This window comes from Oncorhynchus mykiss, chromosome 2 (assembly GCF_057628025.1).
Source record: "Oncorhynchus mykiss isolate SJ-2025 chromosome 2, ASM5762802v1, whole genome shotgun sequence".
NCBI lineage: Eukaryota > Metazoa > Chordata > Actinopteri > Salmoniformes > Salmonidae > Oncorhynchus > Oncorhynchus mykiss.
The window spans coordinates 217501-245000 of NC_143023.1; the positions used below are offsets into that span (position 1 = coordinate 217501).

General features: G+C 48.7%; 1 protein-coding gene across 3 annotated transcripts in view; it reads left to right on the forward strand.

Moving 5' to 3' along the window:
- Positions 1–27500, forward strand: part of LOC149984734 (intermembrane lipid transfer protein VPS13B-like) — a 283030-nt gene that overhangs the window by 196133 nt on the left and 59397 nt on the right. For all 3 annotated transcript variants that reach the window (XM_090215719.1, XM_090215714.1, XM_090215713.1), the window contains exon 19: positions 24700–24855. In XM_090215719.1, the coding sequence (XP_090071845.1) occupies positions 24700–24855 (156 nt within the window). The remainder of the gene's footprint in view (positions 1–24699; positions 24856–27500) is intronic.

Sequence of the window (27500 nt, forward strand, 5' to 3'; positions counted from 1 at the left end):
CCTCTGATAGGAGAGAGGATTAGATATCTATACTGTCATGGTAATCATTACCTCTGAGAGGAGAGAGGATTAGATATCTATACTGTCATGGTAATCATTACCTCTGATAGGATCAGATATCTATACTGTCATGGGAATCATTACCTCTGACAGGAGAGAGGATTAGATATCTATACTGTCATGGTAATCATTACCTCTGATAGGAGAGAGGATCAGATATCTATACTGTCATGGTAATCATTACCTCTGAGAGGATTAGATATCTATACTGTCATGGTAATCATTACCTCTGAGAGGATTAGATATCTATACTGTCATGGTAATCATTACCTCTGACAGGAGAGAGGATTAGATATCTATACTGTCATGGTAATCATTACCTCTGACAGGAGAGAGGATTAGATATCTATACTGTCCTGGTAATCATTACCTCTGAGAGGATTAGATATCTATACTGTCATGGTAATCATTACCTCTGACAGGAGAGAGGATTAGATATCTATACTGTCATGGTAATCATTACCTCTGACAGGAGAGAGGATTAGATATCTATACTGTCCTGGTAATCATTACCTCTGAGAGGATTAGATATCTATACTGTCATGGTAATCATTACCTCTGACAGGAGAGAGGATTAGATATCTATACTGTCATGGTAATCATTACCTCTGATAGGAGAGAGGATTAGATATATATACTGTCATGGTAATCATTACCTCTGACAGGAGAGAGGATTAGATATCTATACTGTCATGGTAATCATTACCTCTGATAGGAGAGAGGATTAGATATCTATACTGTCATGGTAATCATTACCTCTGACAGGAGAGAGGATTAGATATCTATACTGTCATGGTAATCATTACCTCTGATAGGAGAGAGGATTAGATATCTATACTGTCATGGTAATCATTACCTCTGATAGGAGAGAGGATTAGATATATATACTGTCATGGTAATCATTACCTCTGATAGGAGAGAGGATTAGATATCTGTACTGTCATGGTAATCATTACCTCTGACAGGAGAGAGGATTAGATATCTATACTGTCATGGTAATCATTACCTCTGATAGGAGAGAGGATTAGATATCTGTACTGTCATGGTAATCATTACCTCTGATAGGAGAGAGGATTAGATATCTATACTGTCATGGTAATCATTACCTCTGATAGGAGAGAGGATTAGATATCTATACTGTCATGGTAATCATTACCTCTGATAGGAGAGAGGATTAGATATCTATACTGTCATGGTAATCATTACCTCTGATAGGAGAGAGGATTAGATATCTATACTGTCATGGTAATCATTACCTCTGAGAGGAGAGAGGATTAGATATCTATACTGTCATGGTAATCATTACCTCTGATAGGAGAGAGGATTAGATATCTATACTGTCATGGTAATCATTACCTCTGATAGGAGAGAGGATTAGATATCTGTACTGTCATGGTAATCATTACCTCTGATAGGAGAGAGGATTAGATATCTGTACTGTCATGGTAATCATTACCTCTGATAGGAGAGAGGATTAGATATCTGTACTGTCATGGTAATCATTACCTCTGATAGGAGAGAGGATTAGATATCTGTACTGTCATGGTAATCATTACCTCTGAGAGGAGAGAGGATTAGATATCTATACTGTCATGGTAATCATTACCTCTGACAGGAGAGAGGATTAGATATCTGTACTGTCATGGTAATCATTACCTCTGATAGGAGAGAGGATTAGATATCTGTACTGTCATGGTAATCATTACCTCTGACAGGAGAGAGGATTAGATATCTGTACTGTCATGGTAATCATTACCTCTGACAGGAGAGAGGATTAGATATCTGTACTGTCATGGTAACCAGTCAGTCTCTATCCCAGGAGGTATATAGGGTAGTGAACCAGTCTCAGTCTCTATCCCAGGAGGTATGTAGGGTAGTGAACCAGTCAGTCTCTATCCCAGGAGGTATGTAGGGTAGTGGATCAGTCAGTCTCTATCCCAGGAGGTATGCCTGGTAGTGAACCAGTCTCAGTCTCTATCCCAGGAGGTATGTAGGGTAGTGAACCAGTCAGTCTCTATCCCAGGAGGTATGTAGGGTAGTGAACCAGTCTCAGTCTCTATCCCAGGAGGTATGTAGGGTAGTGAACCAGTCAGTCTCTATCCCAGGAGGTATGTAGGGTAGTGAACCAGTCAGTCTCTATCCCAGGAGGTATGTAGGGTAGTGAACCAGTCAGTCTCTATCCCAGGAGGTATGTAGGGTAGTGAACCAGTATCAGTCTCTATCCCAGGAGATATGCCGTGTGTGTGTGTGTGTGTGTGTGTGGTGTGTGTGTGTGTGTGTGTGTGTGTGTGTGTGTGTGTTCGTTCTGTAGTGACCTCATACTCCAGGTAATGAGAACAGAGTGTGTAGAATCAGTAGGTAATGAATATCAGCCCACTTCCCGTTGCTGTCCTTTCACAGTCCTCTCTTTCAGATCCTAATCAACTAGGAATAGGATTTCAGCTTGGAACACATACACGCACTTACACACACACTTAAACGCACACACACACGCACACACACACACACACACTTTAACACACACACACTTAAACACACACACACACACATAAATACACACACCCCCCCAGAGCGGGTCTCTGGGCTCCAGGGATGAATTAGCTGAGACAAGTTGCCCTCCACCATGATACATCTGAGATGGGTATATGTGTGTGTGTGTGTGTGTGTGTGTGCGCGTGCGTGTGTGGTGTGTGTGTGTGTGTGCGGTCAGACATTTCCACATGAAGGAGAATCGTTAAAGACGCCGTCCAATAGAATGATTGACGTAGAAACCCCATAATATGGGCTGTCCTCCGGTATCATAGCAACATGACGTCACAATTTGACCGCTGGCGAATCGGTCTTAATATGGCCATTTATTGAAGGACTTCTCACATACAGTCATATATACTGGCTATTTAAAAGTACCGCTTCAAAATCAGCTGATTCGACTGTATCAGTTGCCCCCGTTGCTGACAGGTGTATAAGCACACGCAGCCGTGCAATCTCCATAGACAAACGTTGGCAGTAGAATGGGCCTCAGTGAAGAGCTTAGTGATTTTCAACGTGGCACGGTCGTAGGATGCTACCTTTTCAAAACAAGTTAGTTTGTCAAATTTCTGCCCTGCTAGAGGTGCCCCCCCCCCCCATCCCGGGTCAACTGCCCCCCCCCCCCCCCCCCCCCCTCACTCCTACATCACATAACACTCTACTACACACACACTACTACATCACATAGCACTCTACTACACACACACACTCCTACATCACATAACACTCTACTACACACACACACTCCTACATCACATAACACTCTACTACACACACACTCCTACATCACATAACACTCTACTACACACACACTCCTACAATCACATAACACTCTACTACACACACACTCCTACATCACATAACACTCTACTACACACACACTCTTACATCACATAACACTCTACTACACACACACACTCCTACATCACATAACACTCTACTACACACACACTCCTACATCACATAACACTCTACTACACACACACACTCCTACATCACATAACACTCTACTACACACAGACTCCTACATCACATAACACCCTACTACACACACACTCCTACATCACACAACACTCTACTACACACAACTGTCCCCCCCCCCTCACTCCTACATCACATAACACTCTACTTCTATTCTCCTTGTTTCTCCTGTGTTTATAGTACTGTATCCTGGTAATTCATCCTGTTGAATAGTGTGTTTATATATACTATATCCTGGTAATTCCTCCTGCTGTATAGTGTTTATAGTACTATATCCTGGTAATTCCTCCTGCTGTATAGTGTTTATATATACTGTATCAGGGTAATTCCTCCTGCTGTATAGTGTTTATAGTACTATATCCTGGTAATTCCTCCTGCTGTATAGTGTTTATATTACTATATCCTGGTAATTCCTCCTGCTGTATAGTGTTTATATATACTGTATCCGGGTAATTCCTCCTGCTGTATAGTGTTTATAGTACTATATCCTGGTAATTCCTCCTGCTGTATAGTGTTTATAGTACTATATCCTGGTAATTCCTCCTGTTGTATAGTGTTTATATATACTGTATCCTGGTAATTCCTCCTGCTGTATAGTGTGTTAATAGTACTATATCCTGGTAATTCCTCCTGCTGTATAGTGTGTTTATAGTACTATATCCTGGTATTCCTCCTGTTGTTTAGTGTGTTTATAGTACTATATCCTGGTAATTCCTCCTGCTGTATAGTGTGTTTATAGTACTATATCCTGGTAATTCCTCCTGTTGTATAGTGTGTTTATAGTACTATATCCTGGTATTCCTCCTGTTGTTTAGTGTGTTTATAGTACTATATCCTGGTAATTCATCCTGCTGTATAGTGTGTTTATATATACTGTATCCTGGTAATTCCTCCTGTTGTATAGTGTTTATAGTACTATATCCTGGTAATTCATCCTGCTGTATAGTGTTTATAGTACTGACCTGATTCTCTGGTCGTCTCACAACCTGGCTGGTTTCAAGGTGTTGGTTGTAAACGCTGTTTGGTGAGATGTGACCCAGTGGGTTTAGTGTCTGGCCTGATTCTCTGGGTCGTCTCACGTCCTGTCTGGTTTCAAGGTGTTGGTGAGATGTGACCCAGTGGGTTTAGTGTCTGACCTGATTTTCTGGGTCGTCTCACATCCTGGCTGGTTTCAAGGTGTTGGCTGTAAGCGCTGAGATGTGACCCAGTGGGTTTAGTGTCTGACCTGATTCTCTGGGTCGTCTCACATCCTGGCTGGTTTCAAGGTGTTGGCTGTAAGCGCTGAGATGTGACCCAGTGGGTTTAGTGTCTGACCTGATTCTCTGGGTCGTCTCACATCCTGTCTGGTTTCAAGGTGTTGGTTGTAAACGCTGTACTGCTGGTGAGATGTGACCCAGTGGGTTTAGTGTCTGACCTGATTCTCTGGGTCGTTCTCACATCCTGTCTGGTTTCAAGGTGTTGGTGAGATGTGACCCAGTGGGTTTAGTGTCTGACCTGATTCTCTGGGTCGTCTCACATCCTGTCTGGGTTCAAGGTGTTGTTGAGATGTGACCCAGTGGGTTTAGTGTCAGACCTGATTCTCTGGGTCGTCTCACATCCTGTCTGGTTTCAAGGTGTTGGTGAGATGTGACCCAGTGGGTTTAGTGTCTGACCTGATTCTCTGGTCGTCTCACGTCCTGGCTGGTTTCAAGGTGTTGGTAGGATGTGACCCAGTGGGTTTAGTGTCTGACCTGATTCTCTGGTCGTCTCACGTCCTGGCTGGTTTCAAGGTGTTGGTGAGATGTGACCCAGTGGGTTTAGTGTCTGACCTGATTCTCTGGTTCGTCTCACATCCTGGCTGGTTTCAAGGTGTTGGTGAGATGTGACCCAGTGGGTTTAGTGTCAGACCTGATTCTCTGGGTCGTCTCACATCCTGTCTGGTTTCAAGGTGTTGGTGAGATGTGACCCAGTGGGTTTAGTGTCTGACCTGATTCTCTGGTCGTCTCACGTCCTGGCTGGTTTCAAGGTGTTGGTAGGATGTGACCCAGTGGGTTTAGTGTCTGACCTGATTCTCTGGTCGTCTCACGTCCTGGCTGGTTTCAAGGTGTTGGTGAGATGTGACCCAGTGGGTTTAGTGTCTGACCTGATTCTCTGGTTCGTCTCACATCCTGGCTGGTTTCAAGGTGTTGGTGAGATGTGACCCAGTGGGTTTAGTGTCTGACCTGATTCTCTGGGTCATCTTAGATCCTGTCTGGTTTCAAGGTGTTGGTTGTAAACTCTGTACTGCTGGTGAGATGTGACCCAGTGGGTTTAGTGTCTGACCTGATTCTCTGGTTCGTCTCACATCCTGGCTGGTTTCAAGGTGTTGGTGAGATGTGACCCAGTGGGTTTAGTGTCTGACCTGATTCTCTGGGTCGTCTCACGTCCTGTCTGTCAGTTGCAGGACGACACGTCTGTCTGTTACCTCATAAACACAACAAAAAGCTGAAAATCTCCGTTATTTTTAGCCGTGGGGGGTTTTAAACCCCGTTATAATTCTGTTAACACACTTGTTTCGTTGGCAGAGTAACTGCAACACCACTACACTATAAATACGTCAACACCTGCACAGCGAGCCAGCGCCGTTCATTACGCACGTCATCCCTGGAAGGTTAGAGGACGCTGTGTGTGTGTGTGTGTGTGTGTGTGTGTGTGTGTGTGTGTGTGTGTGTGTGTGTGCGTGTGCGTGTGTGTGGACGTGCGTGTTGGTAGCCGTGTGTGATGTGACGGGGAAAGTGAACAGGGTTCTAGCCAAAGGACTTCTGCACCTGTGGGGCCATAGAGAGAACAGATGGATGGATATATGGCTGCTGTAATGCTGCCCCACCACCATAGATAGAACAGATAGATGCTGGCCCCACCACCATAGAGAGAAGAGATAGATGCTGGCCCCACCACCATAGATATAACAGATAGATGCTGGCCCCACCATAGATAGAACAGATAGATGCTGGCCCCACCACCATAGATAGAACAGATAGATGCTGGCCCCACCACCATATATAGAACAGATAGATGCTGGCCCCACCATAGAGAGAACAGAACGATGCTGGCCCTACCATAGAGAGAACAGATAGATGCTGGCCCCACCACCATAGATAGACTAGATAGATGCTGCCCCCACCACCATATATAGAACAGATAGATGCTGGCCCCACCATAGAGAGAACAGAACGATGCTGGCCCTACCATAGAGAGAACAGATAGATGCTGGCCCCACCACCATAGATAGACTAGATAGATGCTGCCCCCACCACCATAGATAGAACAGATAGATGCTGGCCCCACCTTAGATAGAATAGATAGATGCTGGCCCCACCTTAGATAGAATAGATAGATGCTGGCCCCACCTAGATAGAATAGATAGATGCTGGCCCCACCATAGATAGAATAGATAGATGCTGGCCCCACCATAGAGAGACTAGATAGATGCTGGCCCCACCATAGACAGAATAGATAGATGCTGGCCCCACCATAGATAGAATAGATAGATGCTGGCCCCACCTTAGATAGAATAGATAGATGCTGGCCCCACCTTAGATAGAATGGATAGATGCTGGCCCCACCATAGAGAGAACAGATAGATGCTGGCCCCACCATAGAGAGAACAGATATATGCTGGCCCCACCACCATAGAGAGAACAGATAGATGCTGGCCCCACCACCATAGAGAGAACAGATGGATGCTGGCCCCACCACCATAGATAGAACAGATAGATGCTGGCCCCACCACCATAGATAGAATAGATCGATGCTGGCCCCACCACCATAGATAGAAAGATAGATGCTGGCCCCACCACCATAGAGAGAACAGATAGATGCTGGTCCCACCGTAGATAGAATAGATAGATGCTGGCCCCACCATAGATAGAACAGATAGATGCTGGCCCCACCATAGATAGAACAGATAGATGCTGGCCCCACCACCATAGATAGAACAGATCGATGCTGGCCCTACCATAGAGAGAACAGATAGATGCTGGCCCCACCACCATAGATAGACTAGATAGATGCTGGCCCCACCACCATAGATAGAACAGATAGATGCTGGCCCCACCTTAGATAGAATAGATAGATGCTGGCCTCACCTTAGATAGAATAGATAGATGCTGGCCCCACCATAGATAGAACTGATAGATGCTGGCCCCACCATAGAGAGAACAGATAGATGCTGGCCCCACCATAGATAGAACAGATAGATGCTGGCCCCACCATAGATAGAACAGATCGATGCTGGCACCACCACCATAGATAGAACAGATCGATGCTGGCCCCACCACCATAGATAGAACAGATAGATGCTGGCCCCACCACCATAGAGAGAACAGATAAATGCTGGCCCCACCTTAGATAGAATAGATAGATGCTGGCCCCACCATAGATAGAACAGATAGATGCTGGCCCCACCTTAGATAGAACAGATAGATGCTGGCCCCACCATAGATAGAACAGATCGATGCTGGCCCCACCACCATAGATAGAACAGATCGATGCTGGCCCCACCACCATAGAGAGAACAGATAAATGCTGGCCCACCAAAGATAGAATAGATAGATGCTGGCCCCACCATAGATAGAATAGATAGATGCTGGCCCCACCACCATAGAGAGAATAGATAGATGGATAGATGACAGCCAGTCAGACGTGTGGTCAGGGTGGGGGGCTCGGAGGGGAGGGGGGTGACAGCCTGTCAGACGTGTGGTCAGGGTGGGGGGCTGGGAGGGGGGGGGGGGGGGTGACGACAGCCAGTCAGATGTGTGGTCAGGGTGGGGGATTGGGAGGGGGGGTGACAGCCAGTCAGACTTGTGGAGGGGGGGGTGACAGTGGTGCCTCTCTCTCTCTCTGTCTCTCTTCATTTCACCTAGGGTTGCATGGCGGCCATTACAGAGGACCCTGACTCACATCCCACTGTGGTTTGTCTCCACCACCACTCAGACTGTGTGTGTGTGTGTGTGTGTGTGTGTGTGTACACCACCACTCTGTGTGTGTGTGTGTGTGTGTGTGTGTGTGTGTGTGGTTGTGTGTGTGTGTGTGTGTGTGTACACCACCACTCAGACTGTGTGTGTGTGTGTGTGTGTGTGTATACACCACCACTCAGACAGTGTGTATTTTTGCTGGCTCCCGTTGTCCACAGACACTTGCGGCCCTCTGGCTTGGAAGCTCTCTGTCTGGAATGCCATGGTAACGCAGGAGAACTATGGGACAATGCTGGTCCTGTCTCTATTGTTCTCCTGCAGACCCACAGCACATCCCCTCAATGTGGCCTGTCTGTAGTCTGGACCTCCTTCCTCCCCGCTCCAAAACAATGCATTACACTTGTGGCCGTTGATGTCGGGTTGTCTTGTTTTGTAGAGACTGAGAACTGGGTTCACTACCCTACATACCTCCTGGGATAGAGACTGACTGGTTCACTACCCTACATACCTCCTGGGATAGAGACTGACTGGTTCACTACCCTACATACCTCCTGGGATAGAGACTGACTGGTTCACTACCCTACATACCTCCTGGGATAGAGACTGACTGGTTCACTACCCTACATACCTCCTGGGATAGAAACTGACTGGTTCACTACCCTACATACCTCCTGGGATAGAGACTGACTGGTCCACTACCCTACATACCTCCTGGGATAGAGACTGACTGGTTCACTACCCTACATACCTCCTGGGATAGAGGGGTAGTCCATGTCCTCAGTTGTCTCAGTGTTAACCTGGTGTTCATTAGCTCGGTCGCAGCTCCCTGATCCTTCACCACCAGACAGGCAGGGCCCTGTTTCTCTGTTTCACCTTCCTGAACACATCCTCTCAGGACAACAACACACAAGCAGGGTCCCATCAGTCAGTTGGCATGGATGAGGACAACAGGAAGTAATACAGGAAGGATGGCTCCAAGTTCCCCAGCAGTCTGAGGACAACAGGAAGTAATACAGGAAGGATGGCTCCAAGTTCCCCTGCAGTCTGAGAACAACAGGAACAGGAAGGAACAGTAGTAACGGGACAGCCACTGCTGCTTTGCTGCTCTGCACTGAGGCTTGGTCTCTTGTTCCTCTGAGGGTCCAGGAGTGATGATCACATTCTCACTGAGGAGAGGAGAGGAGAGGAGAGGAGAGGGGAGGGGAGAGGAGAGAACATGAAAGGAGAAGGAGAGGAGAGGAAAGGAAAGGACATGAAAGGAAAGGAGAGGAGAGGACATGAAGGAGAGGAAGAGGAGAGGACATGAAAGGAGAGGAGAGGAGAGGAAAGGACATGAAAGGAGAGGAGAGGAGAGGAGAGGACATGAAAGGAGAGGAGAGGAGAGGAAAGGACATGAAAGGAGAGGAGAGGAGAGGGACATGAAAGGAGAGGAGAGGAGAGGAGAGGACATGAAAGGAGAGGAGAGGAGAGGAGAGGACATGAAAGGAGAGGAGAGGAGAGGAGAGGACATGAAAGGAGAGGAGAGGAGAGGAGAGGACATGAAAGGAGAGGAGAGGAGAGGAGAGGACATGAAAGGAGAGGAGAGGAGAGGAAAGGACATGAAAGGAAAGGAGAGGAGAGGAGAGGACATGAAAGGAGGAGGAGAGGAGAGGAAAGGACATGAAAGGAGAGGAGAGGAGAGGAGAGGACATGAAAGGAGAGGAGAGGAGAGGAGAGGAGAGGAGAGGACATGAAAGGAGAGGAGAGGAGAGGAGAGGACATGAAAGGAGAGGAGAGGAGAGGAGAGGACATGAAAGGAGAGGAGAGGAGAGGAAAGGACATGAAAGGAAAGGAGAGGAAAGGACATGAAAGGAAAGGAGAGGAGAGGAGAGGAAAGGAAAGGAGAGGAGAGGAGAGGACATGAAGGGAAAGGAGAGGAGAGGAGAGGGACATGAAAGGAAAGGAGAGGAGAGGAGAGGAGAGGACATGAAGGGAGAGGAGAGGAGAGGACATGAAGGGAAAGGAGAGGAGAGGACATGAAAGGAAAGGAGAGGAGAGGACATGAAGGGAAAGGAAGGAGAGGACATGAAAGGAAAGGAGAGGAGAGGACATGAAGGGAAAGGAGAGGAGAGGACATGAAAGGAAAGGAGAGGAGAGGACATGAAAGGAAAGGAGAGGAGAGAACATGAAAGGAAAGGAGAGGAAGGACATGAAAGGAGAGGAGAGGAGAGGACATGAAAGGAAAGGAGAGGAGAGGAGAGGAGAGGACATGAAGGGAAAGGAGAGGAGAGGAGAGGACATGAAAGGAAAGGAGAGGAAGGAGAGGAGAGGACATGAAGGGAGAGGAGAGGAGAGGAAAGGACATGAAAGGAAAGGAGAGGAGAGGACATGAAAGGAAAGGAGAGGAGAGGAGAGGAGAGGAGAGGAGAGGACATGAAGGGAAAGGAGAGGAGAGGACATGAAGGGAAAGGAGAGGAGAGGACATGAAAGGAAAGGAGAGGAGAGGACATGAAAGGAAAGGAGAGGAGAGAACATGAAAGGAAAGGAGAGGAGAGGACATGAAAGGAGAGGAGAGGAGAGGACATGAAAGGAAAGGAGAGGAGAGGAGAGGAGAGGAGAGGAGAGGAGAGGAGAGGAGAGGAAAGGAAAGGAGAGGAGAGGACATGAAAGGAAAGGAGAGGAGAGGAGAGGAGAGGACATGAAGGGAAAGGAGAGGAGAGGACATGAAGGGAAAGGAGAGGAGAGGACATGAAAGGAAAGGAGAGAGAAGGACATGAAAGGAAAGGAAAGGAGAGGACATGAAAGGAAAGGAGAGGAGAGGACATGAAAGGAAAGGAGAGGAGAGGACATGAAGGGAAAGGAGAGGAGAGGACATGAAAGGAAAGGAAAGGAGAGAGGACATGAAAGGAAAGGAGAGGAGAGGACATGAAAGGAAAGGAGAGGAGAGGACATGAAAGGAGAGGAGAGGAGAGAGAGAGAACATGAAAGGAAAGGAGAGGAGAGGACATGAAAGGAAAGGAGAGGAGAGGACATGAAAGGAAAGGAAAGGAGAGGACATGAAAGGAAAGGAGAGGAGAGGACATGAAAGGAAAGGAGAGGAGAGGACATGAAAGGAAAGGAGAGGAGAGGACATGAAGGGAAAGGAGAGGAGAGGACATGAAAGGAAAGGAAAGGAGAGGACATGAAAGGAAAGGAGAGGAGAGGACATGAAAGGAAAGGAGAGGAGAGGACATGAAAGGAAAGGAGAGGAGAGGACATGAAAGGAAAGGAGAGGAGAGGACATGAAAGGAAAGGAGAGGAGAGGACATGAAAGGAGAGGAGAGGAGAGGACATGAAAGGAAAGGAGAAGGAGAGGACATGAAAGGAGAGGAGAGGAGAGAACATGAAAGGAAAGGAGAGGAGAGGACATGAAGGAAAGGAAAGGAGAGGAGAGGACATGAAAGGAAAGGAGAGGAGAGGACATGAAAGGAAAGGAGAGGAGAGGACATGAAAGGAAAGGAGAGGAGAGGACATGAAGGGAAAGAGAGAGGAGAGGACATGAAAGGAAAGGAGAGGAGAGGACATGAAAGGAGAGAAGGAGAGGACATGAAAGGAAAGGAGAGGAGAGGACATGAAAGGAAAGGAGAGGAGAGGACATGAAAGGAAAGGAAGGAAGAGGACATGAAAGGAAAGGAGAGGAGAGGACATGAAAGGAAAGGAGAGGAGAGGACATGAAAGGAAAGGAGAGAGGACATGAAAGGAAAGGAGAGGACATAGAAAGGAGAGGGAGGAAGGACATGAAAGGAAAGGAGAGGAGAGGACATGAAAGGAAAGGAGAGGAGAGGACATGAAAGGAAAGGAGAGGAGAGGACATGAAAGGAAAGGAGAGGAGAGGACATGAAAGGAAAGGAGAGGAGAGGACATGAAAGGAAGGAGAGGAGAGGACATGAAAGGAAAGGAAGGAGAGGACATGAAAGGAGAGGAGAGGAGAGAACATGAAAGGAGAGGAGAGGAGAGGAAAGGACATGAAAGGAGAGGAGAGGAGAGGAGAGAACATGAAAGGAGAGGAGAGGAGAGGAAAGGACATGAAAGGAGAGGAGAGGAGAGGAGAGAACATGAAAGGAGAGGAGAGGAGAGGACATGAAGGGAAAGGAGAGGAGAGGACATGAAAGGAAAGGAGAGGAGAGGACATGAAGGGAAAGGAGAGGAGAGGACATGAAAGGAAAGGAGAGGAGAGGACATGAAGGGAAAGGAGAGGAGAGGACATGAAAGGAGAGGAGAGGAGAGGACATGAAAGGAGAGGAGAGGAGAGAACATGAAAGGAAAGGAGAGGAGAGGACATGAAAGGAAAGGAGAGGAGAGGACATGAAGGGAAAGGAGAGGAAAGGACATGAAAGGAGAGGAGGAGAGGACATGAAAGGAGAGGAGAGAACATGAAAGGAAAGGAGAGGAGAGGAGAGGAGAGGAGAGGAGAGGACATGAAAGGAGAGGAGAGGAGAGGACATGAAAGGAAAGGAGAGGAGAGGGACATGAAGGGAAAGGAGAGGAGAGGACATGAAAGGAAAGGAGAGGAGAGGACATGAAAGGAGAGGAGAGGAGAGGACATGAAAGGAAAGGAGAGGAGAGGACATGAAAGGAAAGGAGAGGAGAGGACATGAAAGGAGAGGAAAGGAGAGGAGAGGAGAGGAGAGGAGAGGAGAGGAGAGGAGAGGAGAGGAAAGGAAAGGAGAGGAGAGGACATGAAAGGAGAGGAGAGGAGAGGACATGAAAGGAAAGGAGAGGAGAGGACATGAAAGGAGAGGAGAGGAGAGGACATGAAAGGAGGAGGAGAGGACATGAAAGGAGAGGAGAGGAGAGGACATGAAAGGAAAGGAGAGGAGAGGACATGAAAGGAGAGGAGAGGAGAGGACATGAAAGGAAAGGAGAGGAGAGGACATGAAAGGAAAGGAGGAAGGAGAAGACATGAAAGGAAAGGAGAGGAGGAAGGACATGAAAGGAAAGGAGAGGAGAGGACATGAAAGGAAAGGAGAGGAGAGGACATGAAAGGAGAGGAGAGGGAGAGAGGACATGAAGAAAGGAGAGGAGGAGGAAGGAGGCATGAAAGGAAAGGAGAGGAGAGGACATGAAAGGAGAGGAAGGAGCATGAAAGGAGAGGAGAGGAGAGGAGAGGACATGAAAGGAAAGGAGAGGAGAGGACATGAAAGGAAAGGAGAGGAGAGGACATGAAAGGAGAGGAGAGGAGAGGGCATGAATGAGAGAAGAGAAGACAGGAGGGAGAGGAGAGGAGAGGAGAGAACATGAAAGGAGAAGGAGAAGAAGGAACAGGAGAAGAGAGAACATGAAAGGAGAGGAGAGGAGAGGAGAGGACATGAAAGGAGAGGAGAGAACATGAAAGGAAAGGAGAGAACATGAAAGGAGAGGAGAGGAAGGAGAGAACATGAAAGGAGAGGAGAGGAGAGGAAAGGACATGAAAGGAGAGGAGAGGAGAGGAGAGAACATGAAAGGAGAGGAGAGGAGAGGAAAGGACATGAAAGGAGAGGAGAGGAGAGGAGAGAACATGAAAGGAGAGGAGAGGAGAGGACATGAAGGGAAAGGAGAGGAGAGGACATGAAAGGAAAGGAGAGGAGAGGACATGAAGGGAAAGGAGAGGAGAGGACATGAAAGGAAAGGAGAGGAGAGGACATGAAGGGAAAGGAGAGGAGAGGACATGAAAGGAGAGGAGAGGAGAGGACATGAAAGGAGAGGAGAGGAGAGAACATGAAAGGAAAGGAGAGGAGAGGACATGAAAGGAAAGGAGAGGAGAAGACATGAAGGGAAAGGAGAGGAAAGGACATGAAAGGAGAGGAGAGGAGAGGACATGAAAGGAGAGGAGAGGAGAGAACATGAAAGGAAAGGAGAGGAGAGGAGAGGAGAGGAGAGGACATGAAAGGAGAGGAGAGGAGAGGACATGAAAGGAAAGGAGAGGAGAGGACATAAAGGGAAAAGGAGGAGAGGACATGAAAGGAAAGGAGAGGAGAGGACATGAAAGGAGAGGAGAGGAGAGGACATGAAAGGAAAGGAGAGGAGAGGACATGAAAGGAAAGGAGAGGAGAGGACATGAAAGGAGAGGAAAGGAGAGGAAGAGGAGAGGAGAGGAGAGGAGAGGAGAGGAAAGGGAGGAGAGGACATGAAAGGAGAGGAGAGGAGAGGACATGAAAGGAAAGGAGAGGAGAGGACATGAAAGGAGAGGAGAGGAGAGGACATGAAAGGAGAGGAGAGGAGAGGACATGAAAGGAGAGGAGAGGAGAGGACATGAAAGGAAAGGAGAGGAGAGGACATGAAAGGAGAGGAGAGGACATGAAAGGAAAGGAGAGGAGAGGACATGAAAGGAAAGGAGGAGAGAACATGAAAGGAAAGGAGAGGAGAGGACATGAAAGGGAAAAGGAGAGGAGAGGACATGAAAGGAAAGGAGAGGAGAGGACATGAAAGGAGAGGAGAGGAGAGGACATGAAAGGAGAGGAGAGGACATGAAAGGAAAGGAGAGGAGAGGACATGAAAGGAGAGGAGAGGACATGAAAGGAGAGGAGAGGAGAGGAGAGGAGAGGACATGAAAGGAAAGGAGAGGAGAGGACATGAAAGGAAAGGAGAGGAGAGGACATGAAAGGAGAGGAGAGGAGAGGGCATGAAATGAGAGAAGAGAACAGGAGAGGAGAGGAGAGGGAGAGGAGAGAACATGAAAGGAGAGGAGAAGAGAGGAACAGGAGAAGAGAGAACATGAAAGGAGAGGAGAGGAGAGGACATGAAAGGAGAGGAGAGAACATGAAAGGAAAGGAGAAGAGGGCATGAAATGAGAGAAGAGGACATGAAAGGAGAGGAGAAGAGAGGGCATGAAATGAGAGAAGAGGACATGAAAGGAGAGGCAGAGGAGCAGGAAGAACATGAAAGGAGAGGAGAGGACATGAAAGGAGAGGAGAGGAGAGGACATGAAAGGAGAGGAGAGGAGAGGGCATGAAATGAGAGAAGAGGACATGAAAGGAGAGGCACAGGAGAGGAACAGGAGAGAACATGAAAGGAGAGGAGAGGACATGAAAGGAGAGGAGAGGACATGAAAGGAGAGGAGAGGAGAGGAATCAGAGAGGACATGAAAGGAGAGGAGTGGAGAGGACATGAAAGGAGAGGAGAGGGGATGACATGAAAGGAGAGGAGAGGAGAGGACATGAAAGGAGAGGAGAGGGGAGGACATGAAAGGAGAGGAGAGGAGAGGAGAGGAGAGGAGAAAGAGTGTGGATGGTTACATGGTCCTCTCAGGAGAAGAGAGAGGACAGTAGACTAGTGATTACAGTGGTCCTCTCAGGAGAAGAGAAAGGACAGTAGACTGGTGATTACAGTGGTCCTCTCAGGAGAAGAGAGAGGACAGTAGACTAGTGATGACAGTGGTCCTCTCAGGAGAAGAGAGAGGACAGTAGACTGACTAGTGATGACAGTGGTCCTCTCAGGAGAAGAGAGCGGACAGTAGACTAGTGATCACAGTGGTCCTCTCGGGAGAAGAGAGGACAGATGACTCGTGATGACAGTGGTCCTCTCAGGAGAAGAGAGAGGACAGTAGACTAGTGATTACAGTGGTCCTCTCAGGAGAAGAGAGAGGACAGTAGACTGGTGATTACAGTGGTCCTCTCAGGAGAAGAGAAAGGACAGTAGACTGGTGATTACAGTGGGTCCTCTCAGGAGAAGAGAGAGGACAGTAGACTAGTGATGACAGTGGTCCTCTCAGGAGAATAGAGAGGACAGTAGACTAGTGATTACAGTGGTCCTCTCAGGAGAAGAGAGAGGACAGTAGACTAGTGATTACAGTGGTCCTCTCGGGAGAAGAGACATAGACTAGTGATGACAGCGGTCCTCTCAGGAGAAGAGAGGACAGTAGACTAGTGATTACAGTGGTCCTCTCAGGAGAAGAGAGAGGACAGTAGACTAGTGATTACAGTGGTCCTCTCAGGAGAAGAGAGAGGACAGTAGACTAGTGATGACAGCGGTCCTCTCAGGAGAAGAGAGGACAGTAGACTAGTGATTACAGTGGTCCTCTCAGGGAGAAGAGAGAGGACAGTAGACTAGTGATTACAGTGGTCCTCTCAGGAGAAGAGAGAGGACAGTAGACTAGTGATGACAGCGGTCCTCTCAGGGAGAAGAGAGAGGACAGTAGACTAGTGATTACAGTGGTCCTCTCAGGAGAAGAGAGAGGACAGTAGACTAGTGATTACAGCGGTCCTCTTCCTGTCCGGGGGGGGGGGGGGGGGGGGTCTGTGTGGGCTCGTGTCTGGAAGTAAGGAATCTGTCCATTTTTTACATTAGTGTGTTTACAGGAAACGTTGTTGTGATATATTAATGGGAACGGCCCTATGACGTAGCAGGGTGGTAGACGTTACACACACAGCCCAGCGGGGGTTGTGTTAATTGACTCACAGCAGGGTAATTTACAGCAATGTGTGGTTGTTTTCTTCACAGCGATCTGAAACGCTGCGCCACAACTATGTGCTTGGGGTTTTTTTTTTTTTTTTGTCCGTCTGTAATCCCCATGGAAACAGACTGATCCTCTGTGGCCGCCAATACCTCCGGGAAAAAAAACCCAGGAAACCCGGCGCGAGAGAGCCTTGCTAGGTGTGTTAATGATTTGTGACACGGGGATCACCAGAGGTATTGATTTTCATCTGGTGACAGTGGTGAGGGGGGGGGGGGGGGGGTTATAGACGATGTCCTCATCCTGTCTCCCGGCCACGCTGTTGTCTTAACCTTTAAAGAGCTTTGTAGAGATGTGGACAGGCAGATGTTTCTTGTTACAGTCGTTCTCAGCTCTCCCTTGTACCTCCATTGACGTTGTTTTACTCCCCGATGATGATGAAGGAAAGTTTTGCTTCTCCTGTTACTGATCAACAAAGTCTTTGACTTGTGAAATATGTCACAACGAGACCAGTCTGTCACAGCGACCAGTCTGTCACAACGAGACCAGTCTGTCACAGCGACCAGTCAGTCACCACGAGACCAGTCTGTCACAACGAGACCAGTCAGTCACAACAAGACCAGTCAGTCACAGCGGACCAAGTCAGTCACAACAAGACCAGTCAGTCACAACAAGACCAGTCAGTCACAGCGGACCCAGTCAGTCACAGCGAGAACCATCAGTCACAGCCAACCATCAGTCACAACAAGACCAGTCAGTCACAACAAGACCAGTCAGTCACAGCGACCAGTCTGTCACAACAAGACCAGTCTGTCACAACAAGACCAGTCAGTCACAGCGGACCCATCAGTCACAACAAGACCAGTCAGTCACAGCCGAACCATCAGTCACAACAAGACCAGTCAGTCACAACGAACCATCTGTCACAACAAGACCAGTCAGTCACAGCCGAACCATCAGTCACAACGAGACCAGTCAGTCACAGCGACCAGTAGGTCACAACGAGACCAGTCTGTCACAACAAGACCAGTCAGTCACAACAAGACCAGTCAGTCACAACAAGACCAGTCAGTCACAACGAGACCAGTCAGTCACAACGAGACCAGTCAGTCACAACGAGACCAGTCAGTCACAGCGACCAGTCTGTCACAGCGACCAGTAGGTCACAGCAACCAGTATCTAGCAAACGAGACCAGTCAGTCACAACAAGACCAGTCAGTCACAACAAGACCAGTCTAGCAACCGAACCATCAGTCACAACAAGACCAGTCTGTCACAGAACCATCAGTCACAACAAGACCAGTCAGTCACAACAAGACCAGTCTGTCACAACAAGACCAGTCAGTCACAACAAGACCAGTCAGTCACAACAAGAACCATCAGTCACAGCGACCAGTCAGTCACAGCAACCATCAGTCACAACGAGACCAGTAGGTCACAGAACCAGTCTGTCACAACAAGACCAGTCAGTCACAACAAGACCAGTCAGTCACAACCGAACCATCAGTCACAACAAGACCAGTCAGTCACAACAAGACCAGTCAGTCACAACAAGACCAGTCTGTGGCAGAACGAGACCAGTCAGTCACAGCGGACCAGTCAGTCACAACAAGACCAGTCTGTGGCAAGGAACCATGGTCACAGCCAGACCAGTCAGTCACAACAAGACCAGTCAGTCACAACAAGACCAGTCAGTCACAACAAGACCAGTCTGTCACAATGAGACCAGTCAGTCACAACAAGACCATACAGTCACAACAAGACCAGTCTGTCACAGCGACCAGTCTGTCACCACAGAACCATCTGTCACAGCGGACCAGTCAGTCACAACGAACCCAGTCTGTCACAACGAGACCATCTGTCACAGCAACAGTATCTAGCAGCGGACCCATCATCACAGCGACCAGTCAGTCACCACGAGACCAGTCAGTCACAGCGACCAGTCAGTCACAACAAGACCATCACAGTCACAGCGGACCAGTCTGTCACAAGCGGACCCAGTCTGTCACAGCGGAACCATCTGTCACAGCCAGACCATCTGTCACAGCGACCAGTCTGTCACAACAAGACCAGTCAGTCACAACAGACCCATCAGCGCACGAGACCAGTCAGTCACAGCCAACCATCAGTCACAACAAGACCAGTCATTCACAACAAGACCAGTCAGTCACAACAAGACCAGTCAGTCTATAAAGTCTATAAATTCAGACAGAAATATCCCTGTTCCTGTGATTCTTGTTGTTTTTCTGCTATGAGTCTATAACATGAAGAGAACCAGTCTAATGTCCAGGGTTAGGACTGTTCTGAGTATACCCAGCTTCCACCAGCCGAGTCAGGCTTCCCTCTCTCTCTGTTTGTCTTAGTGTCTGTCTCACTCTGTACTGCTTCCCTCTGTTTGTCTTAGTATCTGTCTCATCCTGTACTGCAGGCTTCCCTCTCTCTCTGTCTTAGTGTCTGTCTCATCCTGTTCTGCAGGCTTCCCTTCTCTCTCTGTTTGTCTTAGTGTCTGTCTCATCCTGTACTGCAGGCTTCCCTCTCTCTCTGTTTGTCTTAGTGTCTGTCTCATTCTGTACTGCAGGCTTCCCTCTCTCTCTGTTTGTCTTAGTGTCTGTCTCATCCTGTACTGCAGGATTCCCTCTCTCTCTGTTTGTCTTAGTGTCTGTCTCATTCTGTACTGCAGGCTTCCCTTCTCTCTCTGTCTTAGTGTCTGTTTCATCCTGTACTGCAGGCTTCCCTCTCTCTCTGTTTGTCTTAGTGTCTGTCTCATTCTGTACTGCAGGCTTCCCTCTCTCTCTGTTTGTCTTAGTGTTTGTCTCATTCTGTACTGCAGGCTTCCCTCTCTCTCTGTTTGTCTTAGTGTCTGTCTCATCCTGTACTGCAGGCTTCCCTCTCTCTCTGTTTGTCTTAGTGTCTGTCTCATTCTGTCTGCAGGCTTCCCTCTCTCTCTGTTTGTCTTAGTGTCTGTCTCACTCTGTCTGCAGGCTTCCCTCTCTCTCTGTTTGTCTTAGTGTCTGTCTCACTCTGTCTTGCATGCTTCCCTCTGTTTGTCTTAGTGTCTGTCTCATTCTGTCCTGCAGGCTTCCCTCTCTCTTTGTTTGTTTAGTGTCTGTCTCACTCTGTCCTGCAGGCTTCCCTCTCTCTGTTTGTCTTAGTGTCTGTCTCATCCTGTTCTGCAGGCTTCCCTCTCTCTCTGTTTGTCTTAGTGTCTGTCTCATCCTGTCCCTGCAGCCTCTCTCTCTGTTTGTCTTAGTGTCTGTCTTACTCTGTTCTGCAGGCTTCCCTCTGTTTGTCTTAGTGTCTGTCTCATCCTGTACTGCAGGCTTCCCTCTCTCTCTGTTTGTCTTAGTGTCTGTCTCATCCTGTACTGCAGGCTTCCCTCTCTCTCTGTTTGTCTTAGTGTCTGTCTCATCCTGTACTGCAGGCTTCCCTCTCTCTCTGTTTGTCTTAGTGTCTGTCTCATCCTGTCCTGCAGGTTTCCCTCTCTCTCTGTTTGTCTTAGTGTCTGTCTCATTCTGTCTGCAGGCTTCCCTCTCTCTCTGTTTGTCTTAGTGTCTGTCTCATCCTGTCCTGCAGGCTTCCCTCTCTCTCTGTCGTCTTAGTGTCTGTCTCACTCTGTCCTCCAGGCTTCCCTCTCTCTCTGTTGTTGTTAATATATCTCATCCTGTCTGCAGGCTTCCCTCTCTCTCTGTTGTCTTAGTGTCTGTCTCATCCTGTCTGCCAGGCTTCCCTCTCTCTCTGTTTGTCTTAGTGTCTGTCTCACTCTGTACTGCAGGCTTCCCTCTCTCTCTGTTCGTCTTAGTGTCTGTCTCATCCTGTACTGCAGGCTTCCCTCTCTCTCTGTTTGTCTTCATGTATGTCTCATCCTGTCCTGCAGGTTTCCTTCTCTCTCTGTTTGTCTTAGTGTCTGTCTCATTCTGTACTGCAGGCTTCCCTCTCTCTCTGTTTGTCTTCATGTTCTGTCTCATCCTGTCCTGCAGGCTTCCCTCTCTCTCTGTTCGTCTTCATGTCTGTCTCACTCTGTCCTGCAGGCTTCCCTCTCTCTCTGTTTGTCTTAGTGTCTGTCTCATCCTGTACGGCAGGCTTCCCTCTCTCTCTGTTTGTCTTAGTGTCTGTCTCATCCTGTCCTGCAGGCTTCCCTCTCTCTGTTTGTCTTAGTGTCTGTCTCACTCTGTACTGCAGGCTTCCCTCTCTCTCTGTTTGTCTTAGTGTCTGTCTCACTCTGTCCTGCAGGCTTCCCTCTCTCTCTGTTCGTCTTCGTGTCTGTCTCACTCTGTCCTGCAGGCTTCCCTCTCTCTCTGTTTGTCTTTATGTTCTGTCTCATCCTGTACTGCAGGCTTCCCTCTCTCTCTGTTTGTCTTAGTGTCTGTCTCATCCTGTCCTGCAGGCTTCCCTCTCTCTCTGTTTGTCTTAGTGTCTGTCTCATCCTGTCCTGCAGGCTTCCCTCTCTCTGTTTGTCTTAGTGTCTGTCTCATCCTGTACTGCAGGCTTCCCTCTCTCTCTGTTTGTCTTAGTGTCTGTCTCATTCTGTCTGCAGCTTCCCTCTCTCTCTGTTTGTCTTAGTGTCTGTCTCATCCTGTACTGCAGGCTTCCCTCTCTCTCTGTTTGTCTTAGTGTCTGTCTCATTCTGTACTGCAGGCTTCCCTCTCTCTCTGTTTGTCTTAGTGTCTGTCTCATCCTGTCCTGCAGGTTTCCCCAACTGGTGGCCCGATGTGATTTTTATTTGGCCTCCAGAGTTTTCTGAGCAAAACAAAAAATACCAACTTGTGAATGTAGTTGATGATCTCTGCTGTGGCCGTGTTAATGGTCCAGCTGGGTTTTTGTGTTGGTTCTGGGTTCCTCCTCCGTTCTGTTCTGTTCAGCTGAGACATTAAGGCATATGTCTCTGTGGAATGACTTGGCTGTGTTTCTTAGTGAACTTCTCCTCGGGGGTGGAGCAGAACAGTAAAACAGGGCCAGCCAAGAGGACATGTCTCATTTTATCAGGCGGTGTTGCTCTGTTCCACTCACTGCTGTTAACCTAGTCTCTGGCAGACCAGGCCAGACCAGACCAGGCCAGACCAGACCAGGCCAGACCAGACCAGACCAGGCCAGACCAGACCAGGCCAGACCAGACCAGACCAGGCCAGACCAGACCAGACCAGGCTAGACAGGCCTAGACCAGACCAAGACCAGACCAGACTAGACCAGACCAGACCAGACCAGACCAGGCCAGACCAGGCCAGGCCAGGCCAGGCTGACCACAACCAGACCAGACCAGGCTAGACCAGACTAGACCAGGCCAGACCAGGCTAGACCAGCCTAGACCAGACCAGACCAGACCAGACTCCGACCAGACCAGACCAGACCAGACCAGGCCAGACCAGACCAGACCAGACCAGACCAGACCAGGCCAGACCAGGCCAGACCAGGCCAGGCCAGGCCAGGCCAGGCCAGGCCAGGCCAGACCAGACCAGACCAGACCCAGGCTAGACCAGACTAGACTAGACCAGACCAGGCTAGACCAGCCTAGACCAGACCAGACCAGACCAGGCCAGACCAGACCAGGCCAGACCAGACCAGACCAGGCCAGACCAGACCAGGCCAGACCAGACCAGGCCAGACCAGACCAGGCCAGGCCAGCCAGGTCAGGCCAGACCAGACCAGACCAGAACAGGCTAGACCAGACTAGACCAGGCCAGACCAGGCTAGACCAGCCTAGACCAGACCAGACCAGACTAGACCAGACTAGACCAGACCAGACCAGACCAGACTAGGCCAGACCAGACTAGGCCAGACCAGACTAGACTTGACCAGGACTAGACTGAGCCAGACTAGACCAAACCAGACCAGACCAGGCCAGACTAGGCTAGACCAGACTAGACCAGACCAGACCAGACTAGACCAAACCAGGCCAAACCAGGCTAGACCAGACCAGACCAGGCCAGACCAGACCAGACTAGACTAGACCAGACTAGACCAAACCAGACCAGACCAGACCAGGCTAGACCAGACCAGACCAGGCCAGACCAGACCAGGCCAGAACAGGCTAGGGAATAGGGCCCTGGTCTAAAGTAGTGCACTATATAGGGAATAGGGCCCTGGTCTAAAGTAGTGCACTATATCAGGGAATAGGGCTCTTGTCTAAAGTAGTGCACTATATAGGGAATAGGGCTCTGGTCTAAAGTAGTGCTCTAGGGAATAGTGGCCCTGGTCTAAAGTAGTGCACTACATAGGGAATAGGGCCCTGGTCTAAAGTAGTGCTCTATATAGGGAATAGGGCCCTGGTCTAAAGTAGTGCTCTATATAGGGAATAGGGCCCTGGTCTAAAGTAGTGCACTACATAGGGAATAGGGCCCTGGTCTAAAGTAGTGCACTATATAGGGAATAGGGCCCTGGTCTAAAGTAGTGCACTATATAGGGAATAGGGCTCTGGTCTAAAGTAGTGCACTATATAGGGAATAGGGCCCTGGTCTAAAGTAGTGCACTATATAGGGAATAGGGCCCTGGTCTAAAGTAGTGCACTATATAGGGAATAGGGCCCTGGTCTAAAGTAGTGCACTATATAGGGAATAGGGCTCCATTTGGGACTCACCCTTCATTCAGACCTGTGTTGTTTTCCTTCGTGTCCAGAACAGTGGTGTGTCACTGTGTTTATCTGCTTGGATTGACGCTGAACTCAAATAAGAGAGTCCGCGACCATTTGAAGTCTGAGGGGAGGGAGACGTTATTGTGTCTGTTCCCTAAAGGTCACGGCCAACCACAGGCATGATAAAAACGGACCGGGGGAGGAGGGGGCCAAGGGGGGAGGAAGGGAGGGGCTGTTGAAATAACAAACTCTCCTCTCCACAGATGGGCCTGAGGTGCTCTCCTGAGGTGTGTGTGTGTCGAGGCTCTCTCCTCCAGCCTTCTCTCTCCGCTCATCTCCTCCGCTCCTCTCTCCTCTCCTCCTCCCCTTCAGCCCTTATCTCTCCTCTCCCCTCCTCTCCTTCAGCCCTATCTCTCCTCTCCTCTCTTCAGCCCTATCTCTCCTCTCCTCCTCTCCTCTCTCTCCTCTCCTCTCCTCTCCTCTCCTCTGCTCCTCTGTGATGTTTGCCACTTCTTCCTGGGAGTAATTCCTCAACGCCGCCCGGGATCTGAGAAATGATGTCATTTCCATGTAGAAGGCCGCCTCGGCCGAGCGACGAGGATGATGATCTGGGAGTAACTGAATTGAGGCTTTGATTAGTGGTGTTATTGTAATGGGATCTCTGTTCGGAGGAGAGGCAGTGTGGAGTTCACACAGGATCAAAGAGTGTGTGTGTGTGTGTGTGTGTGTGTGTGTGTGTGTGTGCGTGCGTGCGTGCATGCGTGTGTGTGTCTGTCTGTGTGTGTGTGTGCGTGCGTGCGTGTGTGTGTCTGTGTGTGTGTCAGGGCCCTGACCAGGTACCTCTGACTACCTTCCTGACCCCACTCCTAATGTGTGTCAGGCATAAATGCTGTGATTACTGTATGTTAATGTTTGTCTCTTCTCCTCCCCCCCCACCCCTCTCCTCCTCTCCCCTCCTCTCTCTCCCCCCCACCCTCTCCTCCTCTCCCATCCCCTCTCTTCTCTCCTCCTCTCCCCTTCCTCCCCTCTCCTTCTCCCCCCTCTCCTTCTCCCCCCTCTCCTTCTCCCCCCTCTCCTCCTCTCCCCCCCCCTCTCCTCCTCTCCTCCTCTCCCCCCTCTCCTCCTCCCCTCTCCTCTCCCCCTCTCCTCCCCTCCTCTCCACCCTCTCCCTCCCCCCTCTCCCCTTTCTCCCCCCCCCCCCCCCCCCCTCTCCTCCTCTCTCCTCCTCTCCTCTCCTCCAGCTCCTTCATATCTGTATAGAGGGCTGGGGTAACTGGCGTTGGTCTGAGGCCTTCAGTGTGGACAACGTGGGGACTCTGTTGAGGACTATTCAATATAAAGGACGGACTGCCTCGCTCATCATCAAGGTGTTGCAGCTCAACGGTGTCCAGAAACAGGTACCGTATTCAATTCAATAAATCTTTATTGTTCCCAAAAGGCAATTCATGTGCAACCCGTCCTCCTGTCGTGCCATTCTGTTTGTCTTTGTCCTCAGTTTTACTGTGTTAGTTTAAACCCCTCTAACTAACTAACTAACTAACTAACTAACTAACTAACTAACTAACTAACTAACTAACTAACTAGCAGCTGAACACTAGTCTACACCTTCACTATCAGTTCACTGTGTTAGTTTAAACCCCTCTAACAAACTAACTAACTAACTAACTAACTAACTAACTAACTAACTAACTAACTAACTAACTAACTAGCAGCTGAACACTAGTCTAACACCTTCACTATCAGTTCACTGTGTTAGTTTAAACCCCTCTAACTAACTACCTAACTAACTAGCAGCTGAACACTAGTCTACACCTTCACTATCAGCTGCTGTGTTAGTTTATCAAAGAGACGGCTGAATGACACACCTTTACCTTATCAAGAGACAGCTGAATGACACACCTTTACCTTATCAAGAGACGGCTGAATGACACACCTTTACCTTATCAAGAGACGGCTGAATGACACACCTTTACCTGATCAGGAGACAGCTGAATGACACACCTTTACCTGATCAGGAGACAGCTGAATGACACACCTTTACCTGATCAGGAGACAGCTGAATGACACACCTTTACCTGATCAGGAGACAGCTGAATGACACACCTTTACCTGATCAGGAGACAGCTGAATGACACACCTTTACCTGATCAGGAGACAGCTGAATGACACAACCTTATCAAGGGACGGCTGAATGACACACCTTTACCTTATCAAGAGACAGCTGAATGACACACCTTATCAAGGGACAGCTGAATGACACACCTTATCAAGAGACAGCTGAATGACACACCTTTACCTTATCAAGAGACGGCTGAATGACACACCTTTACCTTATCAAGAGACGGCTGAATGACACACCTTTACCTTATCAAGAGACAGCTGAATGACACACCTTATCAAGGGACAGCTGAATGACACACCTTATCAAGAGACAGCTGAATGACACACCTTTACCTTATCAAGAGACGGCTGAATGACACACCTTTACCTTATCAAGAGACGGCTGAATGACACACCTTTACCTTATCAAGAGACGGCTGAATGACACACCTTATCAAGGACAGCTGAATGACACACCTTATCAAGAGACGGCTGAATGACACACCTTTACCTTATCAAGAGACAGCTGAATGACACACCTTTACCTGATCAGGAGACAGCTGAATGACACACCTTATCAAGAGACAGCTGAATGACACACCTTTACCTGATCAAGAGACAGCTGAATGACACACCTTTACCTGATCAGGAGACAGCTGAATGACACACCTTATCAAGAGACAGCTGAATGACACACCTTATCAAGAGACAGCTGAATGATACACCTTTACCTTATCAAGAGACGGCTGAATGACACACCTTTACCTGATCAGGAGACAGCTGAATGACACACCTTATCAAGGGACGGCTGAATGACACACCTTTACCTGATCAGGAGACAGCTGAATGACACACCTTATCAAGGGACGGCTGATGACACACCTTATCAAGAGACAGCTGAATGACACACCTTATCAAGGGACGGCTGAATGACACACCTTTACCTGATCAGGAGACAGCTGAATGACACACCTTATCAAGGGACGGCTGAATGACACACCTTTACCTGATCAGGAGACAGCTGAATGACACACCTTATCAAGGGACGGCTGAATGACACACCTTATCAAGGGACGGCTGAATGACACACCTTATCAAGGGACGGCTGAATGACACACCTTATCAAGGGACAGCTGAATGACACACCTTATCAAGAGACAGCTGAATGACACACCTTTACCTTATCAAGGGACAGCTGAATGACACACCTTATCAAGGGACAGCTGAATGACACACCTTTACCTTATCAAGAGACAGCTGAATGACACACCTTATCAAGGGACAGCTGAATGACACACCTTATCAAGAGACAGCTGAATGACACACCTTATCAAGAGACAGCTGAATGACACACCTTTACCTTATCAAGGGACAGCTGAATGACACACCTTATCAAGGGACAGCTGAATGACACACCTTTACCTTATCAAGAGACAGCTGAATGACACACCTTATCAAGGGACAGCTGAATGACACACCTTATCAAGAGACAGCTGAATGACACGGGAACACTAGTCTGAGAACTACATCCTGTTTCCTATCCAGTTAGTGGAGTCGTCACCACAGACAGACAGGAAGTGATCCAGTTAGTGGAGTTGTCACCACAGACAGACAGGAAGTGATCCAGGTAGTGAAGTCGTCATCACAGACAGACAGGAAGTGATCCAGGTAGTGGAGTCGTCATCACAGACAGACAGGAAGTGATCCAGTTAGTGGAGTCGTCACCACAGACAGACAGGAAGTGATCCAGTTAGTGGAGTCGTCACCACAGACAGACAGGAAGTGATCCAGTTAGTGGAGTCGTCACCACAGACAGACAGGAAGTGATCCAGTTAGTGGAGTTGTCACCACAGTCAGACAGGAAGTGATCCAGTTAGTGGAGTTGTCACCACAGACAGACAGGAAGTGATCCAGGTAGTGGAGTCGTCACCACAGACAGACA